This window comes from Pleuronectes platessa, chromosome 19 (assembly GCF_947347685.1).
Source record: "Pleuronectes platessa chromosome 19, fPlePla1.1, whole genome shotgun sequence".
Taxonomy (NCBI): domain Eukaryota; kingdom Metazoa; phylum Chordata; class Actinopteri; order Pleuronectiformes; family Pleuronectidae; genus Pleuronectes; species Pleuronectes platessa.
The window spans coordinates 5,768,381-5,791,107 of NC_070644.1; the positions used below are offsets into that span (position 1 = coordinate 5,768,381).

A 22,727-nucleotide genomic window follows, 5' to 3' on the forward strand; every position below is an offset into this window, starting at 1 on the left:
TGTTTTAATGATTCTGCTTTGAATGTTAACATCACCGCTTACGTGCTGGTTGTGCACCACATGAGGGATTTACACTCTGAGGGTTCAAGCTATTGCACCATACAATAATCTCATCCGATTCACGCCGTCACACCTCATGACCTCAGAAACCCTCAGACACCATCACTGTATATGCTATAATCAAAATGTACTTTAATCTTTTACCGTTAAACTCTGTGTGAATCACTATATGTTTAACATTCACCGGGGCCAGTGATGGAGCTGCGGGACCGAGACACATTAAGGTCTGAGACTCCTCTAATCCCTCCTGCTGCAACCTCTTGTGGTGAGGCTTAAGACCGTTTTTTGATCTGTGTGTTGAGTAATAGCGGCTCCGTCTGCAGGTCCACTCTTAACGCCTGTAGTCAGCTGTAGGATTAGTCAGTCTGCTCACTGCACCGCCTGCTGACTGTTCAGGGACTGGAGCCGACCTCCGAGGCACAGTTGAGAAGGAACATGAATGAAAACACTCAGGTCAGTGAAAAGAGATTTGCTTTCCCCTGTTTTGTATTTCTGATTAATATGAGCATTGTGCTCCAGTATAGAAATTCATTCTGGTGATGTCTGTAATACAACTCAACATTCTTCAGAGCTACGAGGTACATGTCAGATCAATGATCTTTGCATTGATGTGATTATTATTCCAATTCAATGAATTCTCTGTATGTGGGAAAAACCTGTCTTGTAAAACATGTGTTTGCATATTTAACAACTAATATTAACTTCTTAATCTGAATTACTGTTAATTTATACAATAATGAAAAAAGAAACAAACAAAAATTAAATAAATTTAAGGTCAAAAGTAAAGCACAGGTTTTTGTAATGGCTAATTCGTAGGGAACTTCATAACAAAGACACAACACAGTATCGATGCTTAAGCTCCGAATACTTCACTGAATTATGTAACAACCCTCTGATCCCTGAAGCTGAACTTCTCCTCACGTGTGCTGTTCGGCTCTTTAATACATGGTAAACCCCAAAACACTGTGTCCAAGTTTGTGGGATCCACAAACAAATAGCACACATGTAATGATATCCGCAGTGAAACAAAACTAAGAAACATTTGCGAGACATTCATGTTCAGGCTGTGTTTATCATTTGAAAGTTTTCTTCCTAACTCTGTTGAGCAGCGTTGGGTCCCTTGGAAGGTGCAAAATCAATTCAACCTATTATTATTAATATGAAACTTTTATAGTCATCGCACTTGAAAAGATTTAGAGGCTTATAACAGTTTGTTTACAAGACATATTTCACTCATTTTGAAACATGCTACGATAAAAAAAAAAAATTCCACACTCACATGGACTTTGCAATCGTTTTTCCATCGCTCTGTTTTCATTCTTGCTCACTTTATATCGCTAGAAAGATTACATTAGCCTCATATTATTGATCTCTATCCAACTCTCCTGCTATGACAGCTGGATTGTATCCAGGGATTTAATGTGTTGAACTTATTCCAGTGTGGTAAACACTGATGTATCCTACACCAGTTCCGAGTTCTCGTTATGTAACCGCGCTGGCTCAGGATGTTCAAACCTACGTGCCAAACCATTCAGGAGCTGTCGACTTATTTACGTCTGGACCAAAGTTCTGGATCAACTGACGGTCACTTACATCCCATAGGTCTACAGTGCTGTAGCCTGGGCTAAGAATGGAATGTGTTCATGCTCTGACACCTTTACTGTTTGGGTCCTGAAGGCCTGATAAACCTCACTACCATCCTCAGAACACTTTGAGCTTCCTGTTTAGTTACAATATATTTTTCCAGGACAAGGAGTTGCTAAGGCACATTGAGAGGGAGGTGCGGATGCGGGAGGGCGCCAGTAAGCTGCTGGCCGCCTGTTCCCGAAGAGAGCAGGCCCTGGAGGCCTCAAAGAGCCTGCTGGCCTGCAACGCCCGCATCCTGGCCCTGCTCAGCCAACTGCAGAAGAGGAGGAAAGCTCAAATCCTACGGGGAGTAGGACGCAGGTCAGATGGCGCACAAAACTGTATGCATGGGTAAATACTGTGGAAAATAGATTGGTGGGTGTAAAGGGAGGTTATACAGGTATACAGGTATGTGAGGTGATTGTGGATATTGTTATGTCTGCTATCAGCCACTAGAGGGCAGAGATTTATCAATGTTATACAGTAGATGTGAGGGTTTACCAAATTAATTAGCCTATAATTTATATGTAACATTACACATGTACATGCAGAATCCACACACGTGTATGTGTGTAGTGAGACTCACTCCATGTTATTTCCCCTGACTGTTTGTGTGGGTGGTTGATCAGTGATCTTTACCTGCAGGTCATCTGAAGACGCAGTGCCGTGTACCGGAAAAGTAGCCCTTTCAGGTGAGTGGGAGCAAAAGCATCTTCCAACAAATGGACAAAAATAACTGATGCTCTTATCTCCTAACTACAATTTTCACTCTGCAGACCTTCGGGTCCCGCTCATGTGGAAAGACTCAGAGTACTTCAAAAACAAAGGAGGTGAGTCAGAACTCAATGATGTGAATTTCTGAAATCAATTTAAATATAAGATATTAAAAAGTTAACGATACAAACTTTAAATCGATCCTGTGACAAACACGAAGCCAGTGGAGGTAGCTCAACACAGGTTTTATATGGTCCCTCTTTGTCTTTCCTGTCAAGAGGCTAGCAGCAGTTTTTTGGACGAGTTGCAGGCGTTGAATAGACGACTGGTCTGGACCCACGTAGAGGGGATTGCAGTAGTGAAGTCGAGAGGTTATGAAAGCATGGATCAACCTCTCTAGATCTTTTAGTGGGATATAGGCCTTGACATGAGTCTCAGTTTAAAGGACAGAGGAAATCTGCTAGTCGAATAAAAAGACCCAGTGTCAAAATGAACCACAAGACTCTTCACAGAGGAGTGAATATGAGGTACCCACATCCAGCAGGTCAGGGTGACCCAACACTTGAACCTGAGTCTTTTTTCATTTAGTTTGAGTAACTTTAAGTTCATACATGATTTGATGTCATTTGGGCACTCAAATAGGGGCTGAATTGAACTCTTGGTTTTAAGATTCAAGGGCAACTCGATACAGGGATTGTCCAGTACATGATGAAACTATTTTTTTTGCCTGTACTGTCCTGCCTTAGACGGTAACAGCATAATTGTGATTGTATGCTCCTCATCAAATATCTATTCATTCTAAAAATGTGTTGTATAGCGATGATCTTTATCAATAAGTTCAGAGAGAGACTGATATGCCTGTGTTCAGGTCCTCCCTGACTACCTACATACATGAATATCAACGATTTTTACTGAATATATTTGGAGATTTTTCAAAGTAAAGTCCAACATTTTCACTGTGGAATAGATCATTTCAGGATACTTCAAAGTACTATAAAAACACTTTGCTCAATAAGTTCAGAGAGAGACTGATATGCCTGTGTTCAGGACCTCCCTGACTACCTACATACATGAATATCAACGGAGATATATATTTGGAGATTTTTCAAAGTAAAGTCCAACATTTTCACTGTGGAATAGATCATTTCAGGATACTGAAATGTCTAGCTAATTTAAGTGTTTCCTTTTTGAGTTTATTTCTGTTGTATTGGGGATGCTTTTGCTGTAGGTAAAAAACTGTTACAGAACCCGGACGGTAGATGGCGACACAAAGCCACACAGCTCATGACTAATAACTCGCTATTCTCTCCCCCCGTTGCAAACTCACTCAAAAGCAACACTTACTCCAATTACTTCATCTGATTCTTGAACCTCAGTGTGATCGTGGATGAGGACGATCTTTTTCCATTCATCAGGTCACATCACTGTCGCTCTGAACCCCTGGCATGGCAGGTTTTTATTTTGCTGCTATAAGATAATATCAACTTCAACGAACACGGCTCGTCAATTTAGATAATTATAAATAGTGAAAATACCACAAAGGTTATTTTACATTGAATTCCTGCTTAAAGATCCATTTCAAATAACACATTGAACCTATAACAAAATCACAATTTAGGCCTTCAGAGTTAATTGCATTGACAGTACTGGAAAGACAGTATTGTGATTAAAGGCATTACTACTGCGTAAGATTCACTCCTCAGGTTTGTATTCTTTTAAATGAAGGACGACTACGAAGCTTAGGATACGCTGACGCTACCCTATTGTCCAAAACAATTAAAAATGAGACTGGGAGCAGCCAATGAAAACCATGTTTTAAGAAAGAACGACAAAAGGATGGACCAATAAAATCCGGCTTCTTCCAAAGAGCAGTCATTTCGTTGACCTGTACAAGACCCACCACTAAGTTTCCTGGTAATCCGTCCAGTAGTTTTTGTTCAATGTTGCTGACAAAAAAAACACTTCATGCAGACTGGTCCTTTAATAATATCACTATAATGCAAAGTCTCTTTTTCTGGACATCATGGAAGTTTTTTTTAAAATCTTTATCACAAGCCCTGACTTCAATGAATGAATATTATTACAGCAAAGATCTTTTGGGTAATTTTTCCACCTTGTCCTCTTCATCTTCGTTTGCAGAGCTGCATCGCTGTGCCGTGTTCTGCCTGCTTCAGTGTGGCACAGAGATCTATGACACCGGCCTGGTGATGGTGGACAGGACCTTAACTGACATCTGTTTCGAAGACACGATCGTATTGTATGTCACATTCACTGGGAGCTTCTTAGAGTTTCAGACTTTTTACATGTGATGCAGAAAATGTCTCCCCTCCGCTCTCTGTGTTTGTGTGAGCAGCACTGAGGTGGATCCAGGCTTCCATATTCGCGTTGAGCTCTACAGCTGTTGTGTTGTGGAGGATTTCTCCCCCGGGGCTCTAGGACCCAGGAGAGTGACCCGTCTGGGGGGCTCTCTGGGATGCTCCTCTGGGAAGAAGATCCGTGCTGCGTTAGAGTCTGCAGCTGTTTGTGGGTCTGCTTCCAGTGGAGGAGACGTACACCAAGGGTACTCGTCGCCGCCTTTATCCACTCATCTGTCTAAACTGTGAGGTTTGACAATTTCCCCTCAGAGCCACATTAGAGAGGAATCGTTTGATGGATGAGTTTTACTCACACAAAAAAATTGAATTAGATTTGTCCCACTGCTTTCTGCCTGAAGGGGCCCAAAGTACAACCTGCTGGCTCACACCACATTGAGAATCGAACATGTGCAGGAGGGTTTCAAGACCCATGATTTGTCCTTAGCGGCAGCGGGTGAGTTATACATCCTCTCCTCTTCTCCTCCACTACTTTACTCTCCTTTTACTTTCTTGTCTCCTCTCTCCTTCTCATCTCTTCTCTTTTTTCTCTCCTCTGCACTTATTATAATTACGCCGTTGTTTCCTCTCCTTGAGCTCATCGCCCTCTCTTCTCGTCTCCTCTACTCCCCTCTCCTTTTTTCTTGTCTCCTCTGTTCTTCTCATCTCCTCTCTTTTTTGTCTCCTTTACACTTAAATTATTGTTGTTTCCACTCCTTTATTTCCTCTCCTTTAGCTCATCTCCCTCTCTTCTCCTCCCTTCTCCTTTCTCTTCTCACCCACTCATCTCCTCTATAATTAGTCTCCTCTTCTCTTACCCTCTTGTATTTTCCCTGTTACAAATCCTTTATCTCCTCTCCTCTCCTTTCCTTTCCTCTCCTCTCCTCTCCTCTCTGTCTCTCCTGAAAGTCAATCCTTAAATCTGTGTTCTTTTCCAGAGGACAGTCCATACTGGTTACCTCTCTATGGAAATATGTGCTGCCGCTTGGTTGCTCAGCCTCTGTGCATGATTCAACCAGTCATACTTGGTCAACTCGATGTTAAGGTGATTACATTTTCTTTATATTTTCCGATCTGCTGATGTTTTAGTGAACAGTCACTCACAGTGTAACTTGTTATCCCGGCTCTCATTCAGCTTGGAGAGGACCTCGATTGCTGGGAAAACCTCTATGGGGTCCTCAGGGGACAAAGTCTCCTCTGCTATCAGAGTGGAGAAGAGCCGGAGTCCGAGGAGAAGCCATTACTCGTGATCCCCATCAGAAAGGTTGGTTCTGAACGAGCAGCACCTCATGAATAAAGAGAAGACATAACATGCTGAGGCCACCAGAGTGCACTTGTGAATTAATTAAGGATTTCCCAGGCGAGAAAGCCCATTGTAGTGGTGAGCATCTAGAGATTGGAACATTGTTCTTACACTTTAAACCAGATTTATTTATCTTTCTGTGACATAAGTTTAAAATAATCAAGTGGTGCTTTTTGACCATCAAACCATTCCATCATTTTCTTTAAGGGTCTCAGGGAAACTGGAGCCCTTTTTGAAAGGACAGAGTTCAAGCATGAAAGGGAAGAGACATGTAGCAAGGGTACAAGGGTTGGACCGTAGCCGCTGCAGAGGACTTGCTGGATCTTTGACCATAAAATGAAATAAATGACTACTCTTAAGTAATAATTCTTCATTAAAATGTCTAAACAGTACCAGACCTATGTTATATATTTTATTGACATGTTTATTTACACTCTCCAAAATGTTTCCAAAACCCAGAGAAATCCACAAATTGGATTCAAGTTACATTTTGGTCGTTTATGGCATCATATCCACTTCACTTGTGGCTTTGCGTGTCTCGGCTAAAACTTCAGGGGCAAACGATGTATGACTAGGTCTTTTGCTATTGTTTTGATTGAGAGATCCCTAGTGGCATATTGTACATATAACAACAAAACAACATTACAAATAGAGTGGTGGAAAGTAAATTGACTCAGTGAAATACTTCCCAATGAGAAATACTGTACTTTTTCCTTTTATATTTGTCTGCCAGGGAGAATAACCAGTAACTTTTCATATGAAGGTTTTACATGTCAAACATTGTATGAGTTTCAGAAATACAAGGCATTGTTATAGATCATGTTGTACAGCTGAATTTGTGGAATAGTATGAAAAGAACTCACTTATTATTAATCCAAAGAAGACAAAAGATATCATTTCTTGAACTCATATTCTCCACCGGTTATCGTCCAAAGCACTCAAATAAAATAAGTTTCCTCCAACAAATAGCTTGGGATCTATGTGGACGCTGCTTTAACATAGAGTTCACATATGGACAACTTTGAAAACTATAAGGCCACTAGGAGCAAACAAACACATTATGTTTTTTTATTTTTTTATCTTAGTGCTGCGCAACATCGAATCAGTATCTCCTCAAAGATTGTGGGTCGACTTGATTCAAGCTTTCAAGCAGTATCCACCTCAACAATGTTGGCACATCTGACCCATGTCATGTTCTATTCGAGGAACATCAGCTTCTGCCATCTAACCACTTTACAAGAGACGCAAGTTTTATTGGGGCCTTGCATGTGTTTCATTCTATCTGCAGGGAACACCGCATTTGAAACAAGTTGAACATGTTGAACACTAAAGCTTTTAGGTAATCACACCTGACATTCATATGAAACCTCACAGCTGAGAAGTAATCAAACCTTTTTTTGTGGTCTAGGTCTAAGCACGAACAGCATACAACGCAACTTCCTTCTGTTAATGACGTAGGATCACCTTTATTTATTTTACTGTTTTACTGTCTTATAATCACTATATATATCCTTTCAAAATGTCCACTTGGACTAATTAACTAACTGATTCGATTTTTGTGGTCAAAGGTCAAGTTCACGTGACCTCAGAGAACACCCTTTTGTCCTTGTGAACATGATGTCGCAATTTCTTTTGACCAGTTCTCACTTGGACTCAAAGAGGAACTGATTGGATTGGTTAAAGGTTATTGTATATTATTGCGAATGTAATATTACAGGAACACCTGAAGGAACCAAAACTGCTGGTTGGCTGAGGCATACAACAACAGAGCACTTTCTAGTTTTGTAAAATGCGGATGAAACCACAACAACACTGACTCACTCCGACACTTTCCATGTTTGTGTTTTCTTATTTCTGTCAGGATACGCTTGTCTGTGCGTTGGAGAGAGATGCTGTTCATACCCAGAGAATACACATGACTACACAGTGTCAAGGAGAGGATGCATCCTACACACTGACAGTTCACATACCTGAAGACACGCAGCGCTGGAGCGAGGCCCTGGCGCAACACATCTACAACATAAGTGAGACCTGGTTGAACAACAGCACAAATGTTTATTTTAGCTCGTGACAGCACTTATACATTCATTTTTCTACATCTACTGAAAACCTGATGCTCACACTGGGTCTTTCATCAGGGCATGGTTTAATTTTCAGTGTAACATGAGGTTGCTTTCTGTTCCCTTATTTTCTTTAAATAGTTTTAGGTGTGAATTTAGGCAGCGGGGCCAAGTAATCATCTTTGATTGTCATCTTTAATTGGAGTAACTAGATTATGCTTTGACGGCATGCAGAGTGTTCTGACAAGCACACAAAAAAACGTTGGCACCTTTGTTCTACTGGCAAACACTCGTACTTCGGCCAAGGTTCCACAGCCGGGTGTTGTCTTTGTTCTTCATCTGCATTGAAATGCATATGTACAGTTCAGTAGTTCATGCCTTCGCAGTTATCCACATTGATCCATATTGTCCCCCAAAGCACACAACACACCACACTGCTGACACTTGTTCTGTTTCTGAGTCATGACCTGAGTTGGCAGCAGTTTTCACTCAAATATGTGGGTAGGTTTTTGAGATTGCGGACGAAAGACAGACGGAAGAAAAGACGGACTGAAACCATAAACTCTTAACGTGCAATAAAGAAATACAACTTCATAACTGACGGTCAGGAATTTGGATTCAACATTCTATATTAGTTTGGAGCAGATTTTAGGAAATGCTTTGCCTTTATTCGTGTTGCGTTAGTGAGACGTTTTTTTTTTGACTAAGCACAGTGACATCCTGGATGCTTGTGAAAACCCTTGATGACATGAGAGCGGTATCAGTCTTCATATCAAGCTCAAGACAAGCAAACAAGAGCCAAATACAAACACACACATTAAGACAAACACACTTCTGTAATCCTTTGAGAAATACTTGAACATTAATCGTTTCTTTCACAATAATAAGTCTTTCACGATAAACCACTTTTTATTTTTGCAGGAAATGTGGAATTGCTGCCAAAATTACGACAAGAGTCTTACGCCACATGTTTCTTTATGACCCCAGGAGAAGTTGCCTACCGTACATCTTAACCTAATTCACTCGGTCTTGAATTGTATAATGTGCTGCAAAACGTAAAACAAAATGTAACTGCAGATTCTCGCAAGACAACATTCTTCCATGTTGTATGTGTGGTGCAGTGTGGAATGTCACAAAGAAAATATTTGTCCTCCCGTCTCCCCGAAATCATTTTTTATTATTTAGCACTTCCTGATCCGCTCTACACGAAACCAGAATTTAATTATGTCTCTCTCTCTATCTGTCCAAGCATGCAGTCTGTCTCTGTGCTGGTAAAAAGTTTACACACACGTGTGACACAGTCCTGTGGAATTGCTAAGATGAAATCTCTGAAGTCAGTTTCTATGTATTGCAGTATTAACTTACAGTAACTATATATATTTAAGATGTGTGACGTCCAGCCATGTGGCGGAATAAAACCAACTCCACATAGAGGAAACTAAAGGTTAAGTATGTGGCGTTTTGACATTTCATCTAGAAACAATATCTTCTTGTGCTACAATCAGACATAGCTACAACATAAGGTAACATTTAGCACTCTAGGCATCATTACACAATGTGTTGATTACTTTATTTGATTCAGGTTTTTACAAACTTTGACACTGACAAACTGGCCTGTCATCGCAAGGTTCATCACCTTTTTGTGGCCCCTGGATACTCAGATATCTGTCTCACTTCTGACGCATGTTTTGTCCATCGTCCAACTGCAATTGCAAAGATTTCTATTTGCGCCACATACCACCAACCTGCACGCACACAGTTCACCTGCCACACCCAACACGAGACGTGACATGGAGCTCATAGCCAAGGCATCAGTGTTAAAGTGACCGGAAAGATAAGGATTCATGACACACACACACACACACACACAGTACTACTTTCTGCAGTCTAAGACGCAACGATGCGTTTTAACATGATCGTTGCAGAAGAAGCAACGCCCCATTTATCCATGAACATTAATATGAATTCAGCTGGTGTGAGAGATTAGATGAAAGCAACTCAACAAAAAATTCCCAAATAGTCAGCTAGAGTGGGGGCGGAAGACAACTCACTAACAGTCCAGGTGGCTAATGACCATGGAATGGAAATGACAAAGATGAAGACAAGCACAATTCAAGAAGCTCCCATGACAGATTCAGACAAGAAGCCCCAGATGTGTCCCTGTGGCTGAAGGAAAATAACATTGGCAAAGGACCTAAAAATAAACCAAGGAAAGAAGAAGTGCTTGATCGAATAAGAGCAGGGAGCACGCATTGATCAGTACTTTTTAAGAAGTCAAGCAAGTCAGTCGATTGAAGTCCAGCGACCATACTGAAGCCAAAGTTCGCAGGACATCAGTCCCCTGTATCTGAGAAAGTTATCTCAAGCACAGATGCAGCAGCAGAAGAGCCAATAGAGCCCACTACGCCAGGAAAACCAACAAGGGAGAAGAAACCTTTACAAAACAAGCCAAAGGTAAACTGGCCTGGAGCATCAGAAAAAGCAAAACGGGAGGCCATAAGCACTGTCCTGGAAAAGATAAAGGGCAAAGTTGAGACAAAACTCGAAAGGATGGGTAACGTCATCTATGTCTACGGAGCGGAACATTTTGTAAAGACACAGAAAGAATGGATAACACAACAAAGGAAACCAAGTCCAGAAGGCAGCTGGCAATAGAACGCCTAGTACAAGAGATGAGGCAGCTTAAAAAGCAGTGGAAGAAAGCTTCAGAGGAACAGAAGGAGAGAATGAACATACAGCAGGAGAACATCAAGAACCGACCGTCAACCGTAAGTCAAGCAGAGTGCCTAAGTACAGCCCGGAAAAGAAAAGAAAGAGCAAGAACACCTTTTTTTAAAGACCCCTTCAAAGTTGTGAAATATCTCTTGACCACAAAGAAGGGAGGAACCCTGAGCCCCTCAAAGCAGGACGCAGAGGAGCACCTGGAAAGAACAAACTCTGACCCAAAAAGTAATGATCCGATAGCTATTCTATCTAATATCCCACCCATTGAGCAGCCAGAACACCAAATGGAATTAGGTCCTTCGAAATGGAAAGAAGTGGAGAACACGGTGAGGGCATCATCAGCCCCAGGCCTGAACGTTGTCCAGTCCAGGGTATACAAAAATGTTCCTGATGTTCTACGCTTCTTGTGGAAATTAATGAGAGTGGCATGGGTGAAGCAAACAATACCCAAAGCTTGGCGCTGAGCTGGAGGACTACTGATACCAAAAGCGGAGGAATCCTCAAACAACAGCCAATTTCGATCAATCAGTCTACTCACTTTAGGAGGCAAAATCTTCTATAGCGTCATAGTCCAAAGGCTGACAAGCTATCTTGTGATAAACAAGCTGCTGGAAACAAGGGTCCAAAAAGCTGGAATTCCAGGGTTCTCTGGATGTTGGAACACTCTAGCATGATCTGGCACAAAATACAATCAGCCAACAGTGAGAAGGTAGATCTACGTGTCATCTTGCTTGATCTCACTAATGCATTTCGGTCAGTACCACATAGTGTCCTCTCGGCTGCTTTCGACTTCTCCAGAGTACCAAGGCCTATCGCAAATTTGAACACCAAAAGGTGCAACTCAACAAGCAAAAGCAGCACTCAAGCACACTGACATTGTGGGCCATGTTCAACAGGGAAAGGAAGGTTTGGGCCGAAATCAGAGTAGATCCCTGTGGAACAAAGCAACTCCTTCAGAGCGGAGAAAATTGGTATTCCCGGAAATCCAGAATCAGGAAGTGGCAGCAAGATGTGCAAAGGCTGTCACTCAAGCCAGACAGGGGCATTGTATGAAAGAAAAGAAAGATGGCAGGACCTGTGGGGAATGGAAGCAAGTAGGATTAGCTTTGTGCTTAGAGCAACATATGACGTCCTTACCTCACCCAAAAACCTACAGCAGGGGGCGAACAAAGATCTACCTGCCCACTAGCTAAACTTCAGCTTCCCTCAGGCATATCCTCACTGGTTGTAAAGTGAGTCTCTCCCAATGTAGGTGTACATGGAGACACAACCAGGTACTCAAATCCAAAGGACAAAATTTTGTCCCTGAGGGAATACAGGGACTGAAAGGGCCTCCTCCACTGACCAGGAGTGGTCAGTTGGAGAAAGCCAGAGACTGGGAGATGTTGGTGGGCCAGCGGCTTTCAGTCCCATCACATATTGTCACTACCACCCTGAGACCTGATTTTACACTCTGGTCCAACACCTTGTGCGTTATCTACTTCGTAAAATTGACAGTACCCTTGGAGGATTATGGTGATGAAGTGAATGAGAGGAAAAGGCAGACATGGCATTTGAGGCAGAGTAATGAGGCTGGAAAGCAATAGTTTGCCCTGTTGAGGTTGACTGAAGGGGTTTCCTTGAAACATCCACCATCAGGCTGCTCAAAGATCTAGGGATCCATGAACAAGTCCTGCACCAAACCATAAAGGAAACATCGCACACTGCAGAAGTTATTGAGGTAGTGAGGTAGATCTACTAAGTGGGCCACATGGCTCTCATAGTACTACCTTACAAACCAGTAGCCAGTCAAATTTACCTCTAGCTTCAGCGTCCTCTCAAGTTCGGCCTGTATCATAGATTATAAGCCCAGTATGTCCCTTACATCTGCTGGTGGCCACTAACACCTGCTTACATCTACTGGTAGTTGGTAACCTGAATTGTGGAGAAGACCTTCAAACGTAAAAGGGATATTTAAAATCTCGTCCTATATTTTCAATAAGGTGTCCTCGGGTGTTAAGACCCCATGAAACTAAATTGATGATACATTTCCTAGTGGGTATATTTAGGAGAATCATATTAGGTTACAGAGCAACTATAACTGTAGTGTATGGCCACTATACAGCATGTTACTTTATTTGGTTGTATTGTCTGTCTGTCTGCAGTCCTGTTTTGGATGTTTTAGCTTGCAGTGTCTCGATCCCTTAGGCTCTAAAGGCCTGTGCAGTTCTTTTATTTCGCCTTGCGTCATGATTAGAGAAACTATTTGTTTGACAACTGTTTCAGATGCTTCACTTTTGTTAAGCTGACTGCATGGATAATTAGGTCTTACCGTACACACCTAAAGCAATAATAAACCATAGGCTGTTTCACGAATACCAAATAAGTGTGTTTGACTTTTTTTTTTATCCAAGAGACATACTTAGAGACACACCCTCTGTGCCAAGGGTGTGTCTCTAAAGAACAAGCCTGTTAATGCTAAAATAATTAAATACTTTGCACCTTGGGGCTATTATTGTACATATAGGGAGTATTATGGGATCGAATGTTCTATAATGCAATCATTTGTCTTATAAAAATGAATTGGGAAGTATTTCCAAACTAATTTTGTTGTGTCTTTTGGTTAACATTCGAGGAACATGTTGGAGTGTTTCTCTGAATCTGTAATGACAGCAGTATCGTGAACAAGTGCTTGTCTGCGCACTTGTCATTTTAGCTTGGAGAGAAATGATGAAGTACACTGATATTCAGGCCTTTACAATGCACATTGACAAAAACGTGGGAGTTAATTCTTGCTATTTTTTGTCCTTTGTAAACGTATCTTACATTGCATGACAGTGAATACAGTTCCCAGTGTATGGGAGCCTTATTTAGATTTATTAACATCCCTTCCACTGTTTTGATGATATGTTGGAATGTACAGCTGTCTGTGTGCACCACTTTTTCAGGGATTATAGTTTATCCTGTGAAGTTAAATAATCTGCTCAAAGTTCCATCAGTTTTTAAGGCTGCAGGGTTGCACATTTTACTCAGACACAATCCCAAGGAAAACCGAAACTGTTATCGTGCAGCAAAAGGTAAATTTCAATACCTGGAACGGTATGTCGTGATATGTTATATAATATATCACCTCAATTGGTAATGTCACAGAATCTTAGGCTTTACTAATTCTTGGGATTCGACAAGCACGCAAATCATGTAAACACAATGTGACAGTTTAATGGAGTCAGAGAGAAGCAGGTTGTAAATCAATTGCTGACAAAAGTTTTTTTAAGTCCATGCTTTTTTAAATCACCGCTCATACTGTTTGTTGCAGGCCAGTGGAGGCAGTGTTGTCATCACCTCATGAAGATTGAAATGCCGAGCCCAAGGAAGTCCATCGCGGTGAGGCAGGGATCGCTATACCATGAAATAGGTAGTGTAACACAAGCAGAGTGATGCTTGACATATTCTCACACTGGCACCTCCCAGTGTAATGTCAATCAAACAAAGTCCTAAGGGCCTTTACCAGCAGTTCCCCCCTTTCAAATTGTATTCGTGTTAAAGTTTCACATCCGCGTGAATTAAAAATTGAACTGCATAAATATTGATATCAGGGTGGAGTTAGTTGTCTATCAAAATGTGGTTAACTTACACCTGAACAACTCTTCACTATGCTAGTCAGACATCCTAATAAAAATTCAAATGAAAATTTGTGCAGGCTTTGTCTTACCCTGCAGAAAGCAGGAGTGATGCCTGGCAAGAAAGTCGACGGGCAGGTTTAAGCAAATCACAGGATCTAAAAGCTATAAATGGCTCAACAACAACCTGGGACAACAGGGCAGATGCTCCAGACGTTAATACAGGTTGACAAAAACATAGCTTGGCAAAGATAGCTTGAGAAATGAAAACGGTCAGAAGGAAGAGACGGCAATCTATGCAGTAAATCTAGTGATGTTTCTCAGAATTCCCTATAATCAGTAATCAACTTTGACATTCAAGTCAAAAAGGCATATTTGAAATACTCGATGAAGAGTTTGACATGATGTGTTTTACAATAAAATTAAGTGATTAAAATGATTTTTCTTTTTCTTTTCTTTTATTTAAGTGACACCCTCGTCTCCCGGAGACGGTCTCGTGGCTCCGGATTTATCTTTAGAGATCCGCACTTTGCTCTCTTCCTACTACAAGGAAAGGTAGGCTTTCATTCACAGAGCACTTTTCTTTCAGCATTCGTACATGAGCATCTGCATGAACTTGGCAGTATGATTTACATGCCAACCTCACCTTCTCATTATAACACACATAGTTGACTGTAATAACTTGTTTGTTGTGTTACTCCAACAAGGTTAGCATCACAACATCTACTCTGGAAATAGTGAGGGGTTGCCCTGAAAATAGCTCTAAAAGTGAAATATCATAACTCAAATTCATTGTGTTATGGAACACACTGGCTAAAGTTAGCTTTTTCCGAGATACAATTAGCAAAAATAGAGGTAATGCTGAATAATCTGAGAGCAGATAAAGAAAAGGGGACATCATAAACTAGGAATGCAAATGGTGTGAAAATCAGTGGAAACATTTTAAGAGACCAGTCAAATTTGCTTAATTGAAAGGCTCTATTGTTTTTCTGTGAGTAAAGAAAACACAACTAGTCCATTGGAGGCTGCGGCCAAACTCAGATGTTGGGAGAGGTTTTTGCCTATGAAAAACCAAATGGTACATGATCACAAGGATGGAATGTTTGGTTGTTTCACAGAGCTCTGCATAAAGGCAGTATTGAAGAGAATTTACATATAGGACAATTGACTTTCTAATTGTTTTTTAATTTTAGCGCCAAACGTGCTAAACAACTAGTTGCTTCCTTGTAGAGAAGCTTAAATCATGTGTGGTATTGTTGGAGCTGTGGATCGCGTGAATAAGTTTGTGTCAGAGACAGATAAACATTGTGTTTTACTGCAGAACAAACAGAGAACACTTTCTTTCAACTGAGTTTTAGTTTTTTCCGATGAATTTATGTCAGTTTCTGTATGCATTTCAAAATTAGATCACTCCAGCGTATCTGTTGATGGAATCTATTCTTTTGTTTAAAAAGGGTGTTTATTGTGAAATATTAACAGTAGCAGCTCCTCTGCAAAACACATTGCTGAACTGAGAAGCTAAATATTGTGCACTTAACAGATGGTGTAAATATGATTTGATTTGAATGCGAAAAATTGTGCATTGTCCACAACTGCCGTTACTTTTGAATATATTTAAGCTTGGACATTCAGCTGGTAACAGAAATTGCAATTTTTTTTAAATATGACCCACCTGAGTGGGTTTTTGGGAAAATATCCGGGTGGTAGATCTTGGTTTACGTCTGGAATTAAAAGTGATCTTGAACTCTGAAACGTTGGTGACATCTTCTGTAAACCCTGCTCTCATATTTTTTTAATTTATCTACTTTTAGTTTTTCCTCTCGATGACAGTAGTCTTCTTGTCTGATCTCAACAGCCATCAATCGACTTCTCTTACTCACCCACAAGGATCTATATTGGGCCCTCATCTATTTTGTACATTACATGAATGTAATAGATATAGATGTTTGATTTGATTGGAGACTCAACTATTTACTGACAACACTGTAATATATTGTATGTACACAGAAAGCCAGATTGTGTCTATCTTAACTAATGCGACAGCCCATATCACTAAACAGCTGCTGTCTACAACATCTTATGTCCAAAACCCTTAGCTTTTACTTCACAAAGACAGCTGGCAATACATTTGAGCCACGTATTGTTCCTTGAACAAGACAAGGAATTCATAGAGCCTTTAAATACCTTGAGATTGTGATAGATTCAAGTATCTCGATTATAACTGAGGTTTGCATAAGCGTCAAGTATAACTTTCACTTTTCACCATTGAAAAATACTGTTAATCTTTGAGCTGGGACAATCTAATCTCAAAATCCAAATACATGTCTAATCTCTCAAATTGTTAGTTGCTTGGACACTCCCCCACTAAATTTGTTAGGCACTGACAATACAAGTCAGTGTCGAATACAAATTATTTCTAGTCAATTAAGACATTGGCTTCCAAGCCAATAAACCTGTCAGCAGTAGTACAGATACTGTCATCATCTAACAAATGGCTGTCAATATATAACTTAGATGCAACTAAATGTGCTAAAGGTTTTGTTTCTGACATGTCTGGTTTTGTGTCTATGCTCATGTCTATGTCTGTTTTTGCAGAGCTGTTCTGTTATTTAAACTGTAACTGGTTGTTGCTGTTTTGTTGAACCAGTAATTTTGCTGTCTACGTCTACCTTAAAAATGTCCCATGTTTTACAAGATGACTTTTATTTCAAACTTGTGTCTTGATTCTAGGCTTCCAACTTTTCACAGGGCCAAGTACAACATACGTAATAAATACTATATATTGCCTTTAGGCAAATCATGGCGTATTTACATAAATGTTTTTTATACGTACTGTACCTGAGATAAATAAACTGAACTAAAAGCAGTACAACACTAATCGGGACATGCTTCTGGTTCCGAGGCATGGAAATAAATGCTGACTCTTCAAGGAAAAAAACAACAAAAGAAGCCTACAAGAATTTAACTCTCCAGCAAACACAAAAGAGTGTTGAGTGAAGAGCTTCCCACCCACAGTTTACCTTAGAATTCCATGAAGTTTTTCCATTTCATGTTTTCCTGTCAGTATTTCACAGGATAAAAAGTCTCAACAAAGGTGTCAGCTATATATGAGATAAAAGATTAGAAATATCTATTGAGATATCGCGTCTCATCCTTGTTTTGTTGTTTTAACTTTTAATTGATCCGAGAAATTGCCACACACAGCAATGGGATTACTGTGGGTGGTTAACTACTCATGATGTGCAGCTCTGTGTCAAGCTTTATTAAGAGGCTGTAATTATACATTTGGCTAGAATATCTTGTTCCGTCGGTTCATTCTTTATCGTGGAAAGAGCAGCAGAAGTCACGCACTGTTCTTGCTTGTACCCACTGAGGTCAACAGGGACTCACATGACTGCAGGTGACATCAGAGCTAAGCAAGATAAATACCGCTGTGACTCAAAATACCTAATGGTTCTATTATATAATGTGGGCTATGTCATCAAACACCAACTGATAATTTGACTGATTAGAACGGCAAACACAAAAGGTTACAAGTTTAAGTCGGTACATAAAGCACCTGGGTGTCAAATGCTACAGATATTGTTCAGGAGTGTGGTTGCTTGTGTACAGAGGAAGGCAGGAATTTGGTCAAGAGATGTCCCAGAGAACAGGTTGTGCTGGTGACTTCATAGTATATATGAAGAAACAAGCGAGGAAGTTGTCCGGGTCCAGCTTTTACAATGGTGGCTTTGTGTAACTTTGTCTTTGCATCTGTGTTTCCAGCAGTCGTGAATGTTTTTCTTTTTTTTAAACCATGTTACCAGTGACTTATAGACAAGTCACAATAAGTAGATTGATCTCCTCAGGGCCGCCCTCATATTCTCCAACAGTAAAGTCAAGTCAGACATGGGAGCACGAAGAATGCTCTCGTCTGATCCCTAACTCTAAAATTGATTCTGGAGCCTTTGTGTTGAATGCTGTAAAAGTCAATCATATCTATCAAATCTTAAAATCAAATCTGAAAGGAATTGATAGCCAGTGTGGTGCGCGTAATGTGTCCTCTTCTTTGAGAATTAGTATAGTCTAGCAGCTGCATTTTCTTCTAGTGTGAGCCTGTACAACGATCTCTGATTAACCATCCGTTAAATGATCGCAGGTTAATATGGCCAAGACCATATATAAAGATAGACAACATCCCTCTGCTTAAATTAAGCTAAAATATCCCTGATACAGGAACTGTTATCTTTCCATTTTTACATCATTTGGAGACAGATTCCGTGCAGAAATGTTGGCCCCATGCTATCTGGGTCACGCCATTACACACGCTTCACCATTCGCGAGTTATTCTCGATCAAGAAGCTACAAACTGTTTTCAAAACATCAAATAAAAAATATTTATTTGATGTGTTGATGTCCCATCCACTATCATGGAGGAGGTTGAGTTTAGGACATAAAGTGCAGCCATCCCCCAGAGGGTGATTAAGACTATTTGGCTTCACTCAGGCGATTAATCCAGAAAGGACAGATCAGAGGTTTCATTATGTATTATATGACCGAAGGGAGGTCATACAGTGAAAATAAAATTGAGCTTCACATTTTATCAGTGCCAAAGGTGATACGCTGACAACCAGGGTTGGATACTGAAATCTGTTGCCAATCAGGCACCGGTTCTTACCCTGTGTTACCCACCAGACCAAATCACAAGCCAGATTTCAGCGCCTGAGCCATGCACTGAAATAGTACCCTACTTTCAGGCAATATAAAAATCACTACACATGTCTAGTTAACCTTACACTTAACTCTGGTGGCAACACACACTCTACATGGCTCCGGCTGCACGTAACATTAGCCTGCGGTTAACTGGTAGCTCCCTCAAACAAGAGTTGAAAAGACAACAAAATGCCGTTTGAAGTTAAACGTTTGAAAGTGTGGCAGTATTTCACGTTAACATGACAACGGAACTAAAGTATAAATTAATCACCAGTATGGGAACATCTAAAAAGAGAGTGCAGCATTCAGGATATTTTTGATTCCGAGAAGAGTAGTTTTATTTGTCAGTGTCAATTCTCTTCAATATCACTGTCTGACAAAGCACGAGTGGAAAAGTTTCAACTAAAATGTCATTTTAGTTCAATGAAAAATTTTAAAGTGACCAAAATTATATATATATATCTAAAAGCAGTTGTGGGTCAATAATTGTTAGAAATAATCAAAGCTGAAGAATATTCCACTCTTTATTTTAGAACTCATTGTGTGATTGCAGCAGTCTCTTTTTCTACTGGACCGTAAGTCGACCGTTTTCCCAGCGACGCTCCACCCTTCTCCATTGTGTCATGGCTTTACAGAACATCTGATGAGTCACTGCCAACTTGTTTACCCTCCACAATGAGAGTTTGACATAATCTCAGATGTCAACTCAGTGAGGCTTGAAATGTACTTTGCAGAGACGGTTTAAGTAGAGTTATGAAAATTACAATCAGTATAAAGTATAAACGTGTAAGCCTCCACACCTTATCAAGGTGCTTTTCTGCTTCAATTTGTGAAATATATTTCCCTCTGCAGCAGGTGAATAAAACCAGTACCAAGATGTTTTCACATCCTTGTTGCAGCGATCAGAAAAATACAGCCAATGTTTGTTGCATAGTCTGGTTAGTAAAGGGACTATATCCTCATACCAGTAAATGCTGTGATAAGAAATTGGCAAACCTCACTTGGTGAGCTGTTGTTTTGACGGATACATGTATGAATAGTTTCAAATGACAAGGGGGTGTGATGCGTGCTGTGGTTTCCAACTGGAATTTTAATTGTGCAGGTGTGCGCGTGTTACCAGGAAACTATGTCCATGGCAAGACATTTTTATTGAAGACCACTTCTTCCTGGAAGCCGCTTCGACAGTACTACATCTGATTGGATGTCACTTCTCTGCTCCATTTGCAAATATTCCCAGTCCTCAAATGATCCAATCATAACCCGTAAGACGATCTCAAATATCCAAGCAAACTATATTCATTACCAAACATACAAAGACTGATTATAGGTTTATCAGTCCGACTGTAACAGACAATGTGTTTGTGTCGGTGTTTGTGCCAGAGATATGGGCAAGGTAGGGCTGAGTGAACAAGTGTGCCGTACACAGTTTAATAATGATTTAATTTGATTTAGAGTTGAAACTGTGTGAAAATGTCATACCACGATTATTCGAAATTATCACGGTTAACATTATTGTCATAATATTGTTCAAAAAGTACTCGTACACAAACTGAATTAGGTTCACAAAGTACACTTTTGTCCTCAGGGCGCTTTAGAGCTGTCCACTTGTGACTATGATAATGTAAGCGCACCAGTATTGAGCACACCAATGTCTTCTTTTTTTTTACTTGTACTACAGTTTTCTCTGCTTTTATTCTTCACAGTTATTGATGACCCTACCACAGTTGCACTGGGGGAGTGAGAACCCATTCTATGCAGTTACCATGCCTGATCAAGGAAACAAGCATGGACCTGATAAATGGTGCCATCTCTGAATCTGCAGAGGACGCAGCCGAACTTTCTGTGACATCAGATATGTTTCATATCTCTTCCTCTCATCCATGAATCTTAACTATTTACCCACGATAAAAGTAGAAAAAGGAGTGACGAGCGTGAGCCTATTATCGGAACACAAAACTGATTGTATGTACATAGAAAAATCCAGAAAAATCCAACTGTACCACTCTCTGCTTATATAGACAATATACTAATAATGATTATATATATTGATGCAATACATTTTCACCCATACCACATCCTCATGGTTTAAGTGTATGATTACAAAAATGAACCCACTGTCACTCTCAAATTGATTGAGATAGATAAATCATTTATTTATTTAATTCATATTTATTTAAATGCGCAACAACATTTGAATCCAGGCATGTAGTGTTTTCTCATGGTGTAACAGCCATTTTTCAACATTATGATGTAATAACACATGTATACAACATTTTTTGTCAAGTTAAATCTATCTATTACCTTACTTGACAGCCAGTCATTAGTAATTACATGCTGAAAACAGAGAAGAAGTTTGCACCCCTCAGACTGTCCACCGGTGGATTCGTGCCGACATGATGATGGACGATGACCTTCTATTGACTGTATAAAAAGATGGTGGAGCCTGTAGCCAAACTTCCTGAATGCCATTCTACCTTTGATACAGTGCATGTAGCATCCTTGTGTTCAGCTTTCACAATCTGCCTCCTCCCAGCCGTGGTGTTTTGATCATACGGAAGGAAAACAATTGTTTATTGCTAACACACAAATTAATTATGGTTTTTCAAATTACAGTTCTCAGTTGCGTTGATTTAACCTGTTAACTGTAAGTTAAGATGATCTCCTAACTAATGAATGAGTTTGTTTACTTATGTCAAATAAATTAAGGCATTTGAACCATTTCAAAATACAATGTAGTTCTGTCAGACAACTCACGTTTGATCATGTAATATTTTTATTACAACAGATTTAGTGTTTGGCGTCTAGGCTCCAACTTAATCACTCCCCCATATGATTACACAGTAATGATGGGAGTGATGAGCAAATACTTGTAACCCCCGTTGGAGCCTACAGGTGGATGCTGGGCCTACAGGTGGATGCTGGGGTGGTGGAGGGACTGAAGCAACAGGTAGCAATACTGCAGCAGCAGTGCGAGCAAGAGGGGTTGATGGGAAATGTCTCTCTGGTTAAATAGACAACCTGATAAGGTGGGTGTGTATTAAGATGGTTGTGGAGATTGAGGTATGTCACATGATGTATGTCACATGATGTATGACACCTGATTGGCGCAGCGCCGCTCGAGTTGCCTGCCAGAACTAGCTCGCAGGCGTCGCCATATTAATTTTAACATGTCAATTTCAACATTATTTAATATTACTTACACGTACAGTACTATGTATTTTGAAGGTTCTGATTATTGTTAAGTTTGTGTTGTTATTTTATAACATTTATTAAGGTCTTGCTGTTTCTAGTGGTGTAAAAATGTTTCCACATGTTTTCCTTTGCAAGTGAGTTGAAGCCTAGACTACAACGCAATAAAGAGCAAGAATTAACGTCACAAAGAAAAAGGGTGAACTATGTTCGTGATTAATTGGCTTAGTTACTATGTTGACGTCATTAAGTCCTTTTCATGTGGCATGTATTTATAATTATACGTGGTAACATGACCTTTACGTAGTTAGTGGAAAAATCTGTACATAACAATGACTCAGTACTGTTACAGATGGGCAGTGTCCTATTGCACCTTCATGTCACACCCTGCAAATTCCATATATCCTGT

At 40.2% G+C, this 22,727-nt stretch overlaps 1 protein-coding gene across 2 annotated transcripts; it reads left to right on the top strand.

Annotated features, from left to right (window-relative positions):
* The first annotated feature begins 495 nt into the window (after positions 1-495).
* Positions 496-22,045, top strand: LOC128424823 (rhotekin). Of its 2 annotated transcripts, XM_053411230.1 has the most exons (13): positions 496-513; positions 1,808-2,007; positions 2,332-2,378; positions 2,463-2,516; positions 4,540-4,657; positions 4,754-4,999; positions 5,114-5,208; positions 5,690-5,796; positions 5,887-6,015; positions 7,916-8,078; positions 14,134-14,232; positions 14,905-14,992; positions 20,833-22,045. In XM_053411230.1, the coding sequence occupies exons 1-13, from the start codon at positions 496-498 to the stop codon at positions 20,837-20,839; spliced, it is 1,371 nt and encodes a 456-aa protein (XP_053267205.1). In that variant the 3' UTR covers positions 20,840-22,045. The 2 variants fall into 2 exon arrangements, 1 of the variants encoding a protein (XP_053267205.1); XR_008333060.1 differs by lacking the exons at positions 496-513; positions 1,808-2,007; positions 2,332-2,378; ... (6 more) ...; positions 7,916-8,078; positions 14,134-14,232 and adding an exon at positions 14,640-14,738.
* Positions 22,046-22,727: the final 682 nt, after the last annotated feature.

Coding starts and splice junctions, on each gene's coding strand:
- LOC128424823 (XM_053411230.1), top strand. Junction 5,209..5,689: donor TTTGTCCTTAGCGGCAGCGG/GTGAGTTATACA, acceptor GTTCTTTTCCAG/AGGACAGTCCATACTGGTTA. Junction 8,079..14,133: donor GCAACACATCTACAACATAA/GTGAGACCTGGT, acceptor TGTTTGTTGCAG/GCCAGTGGAGGCAGTGTTGT.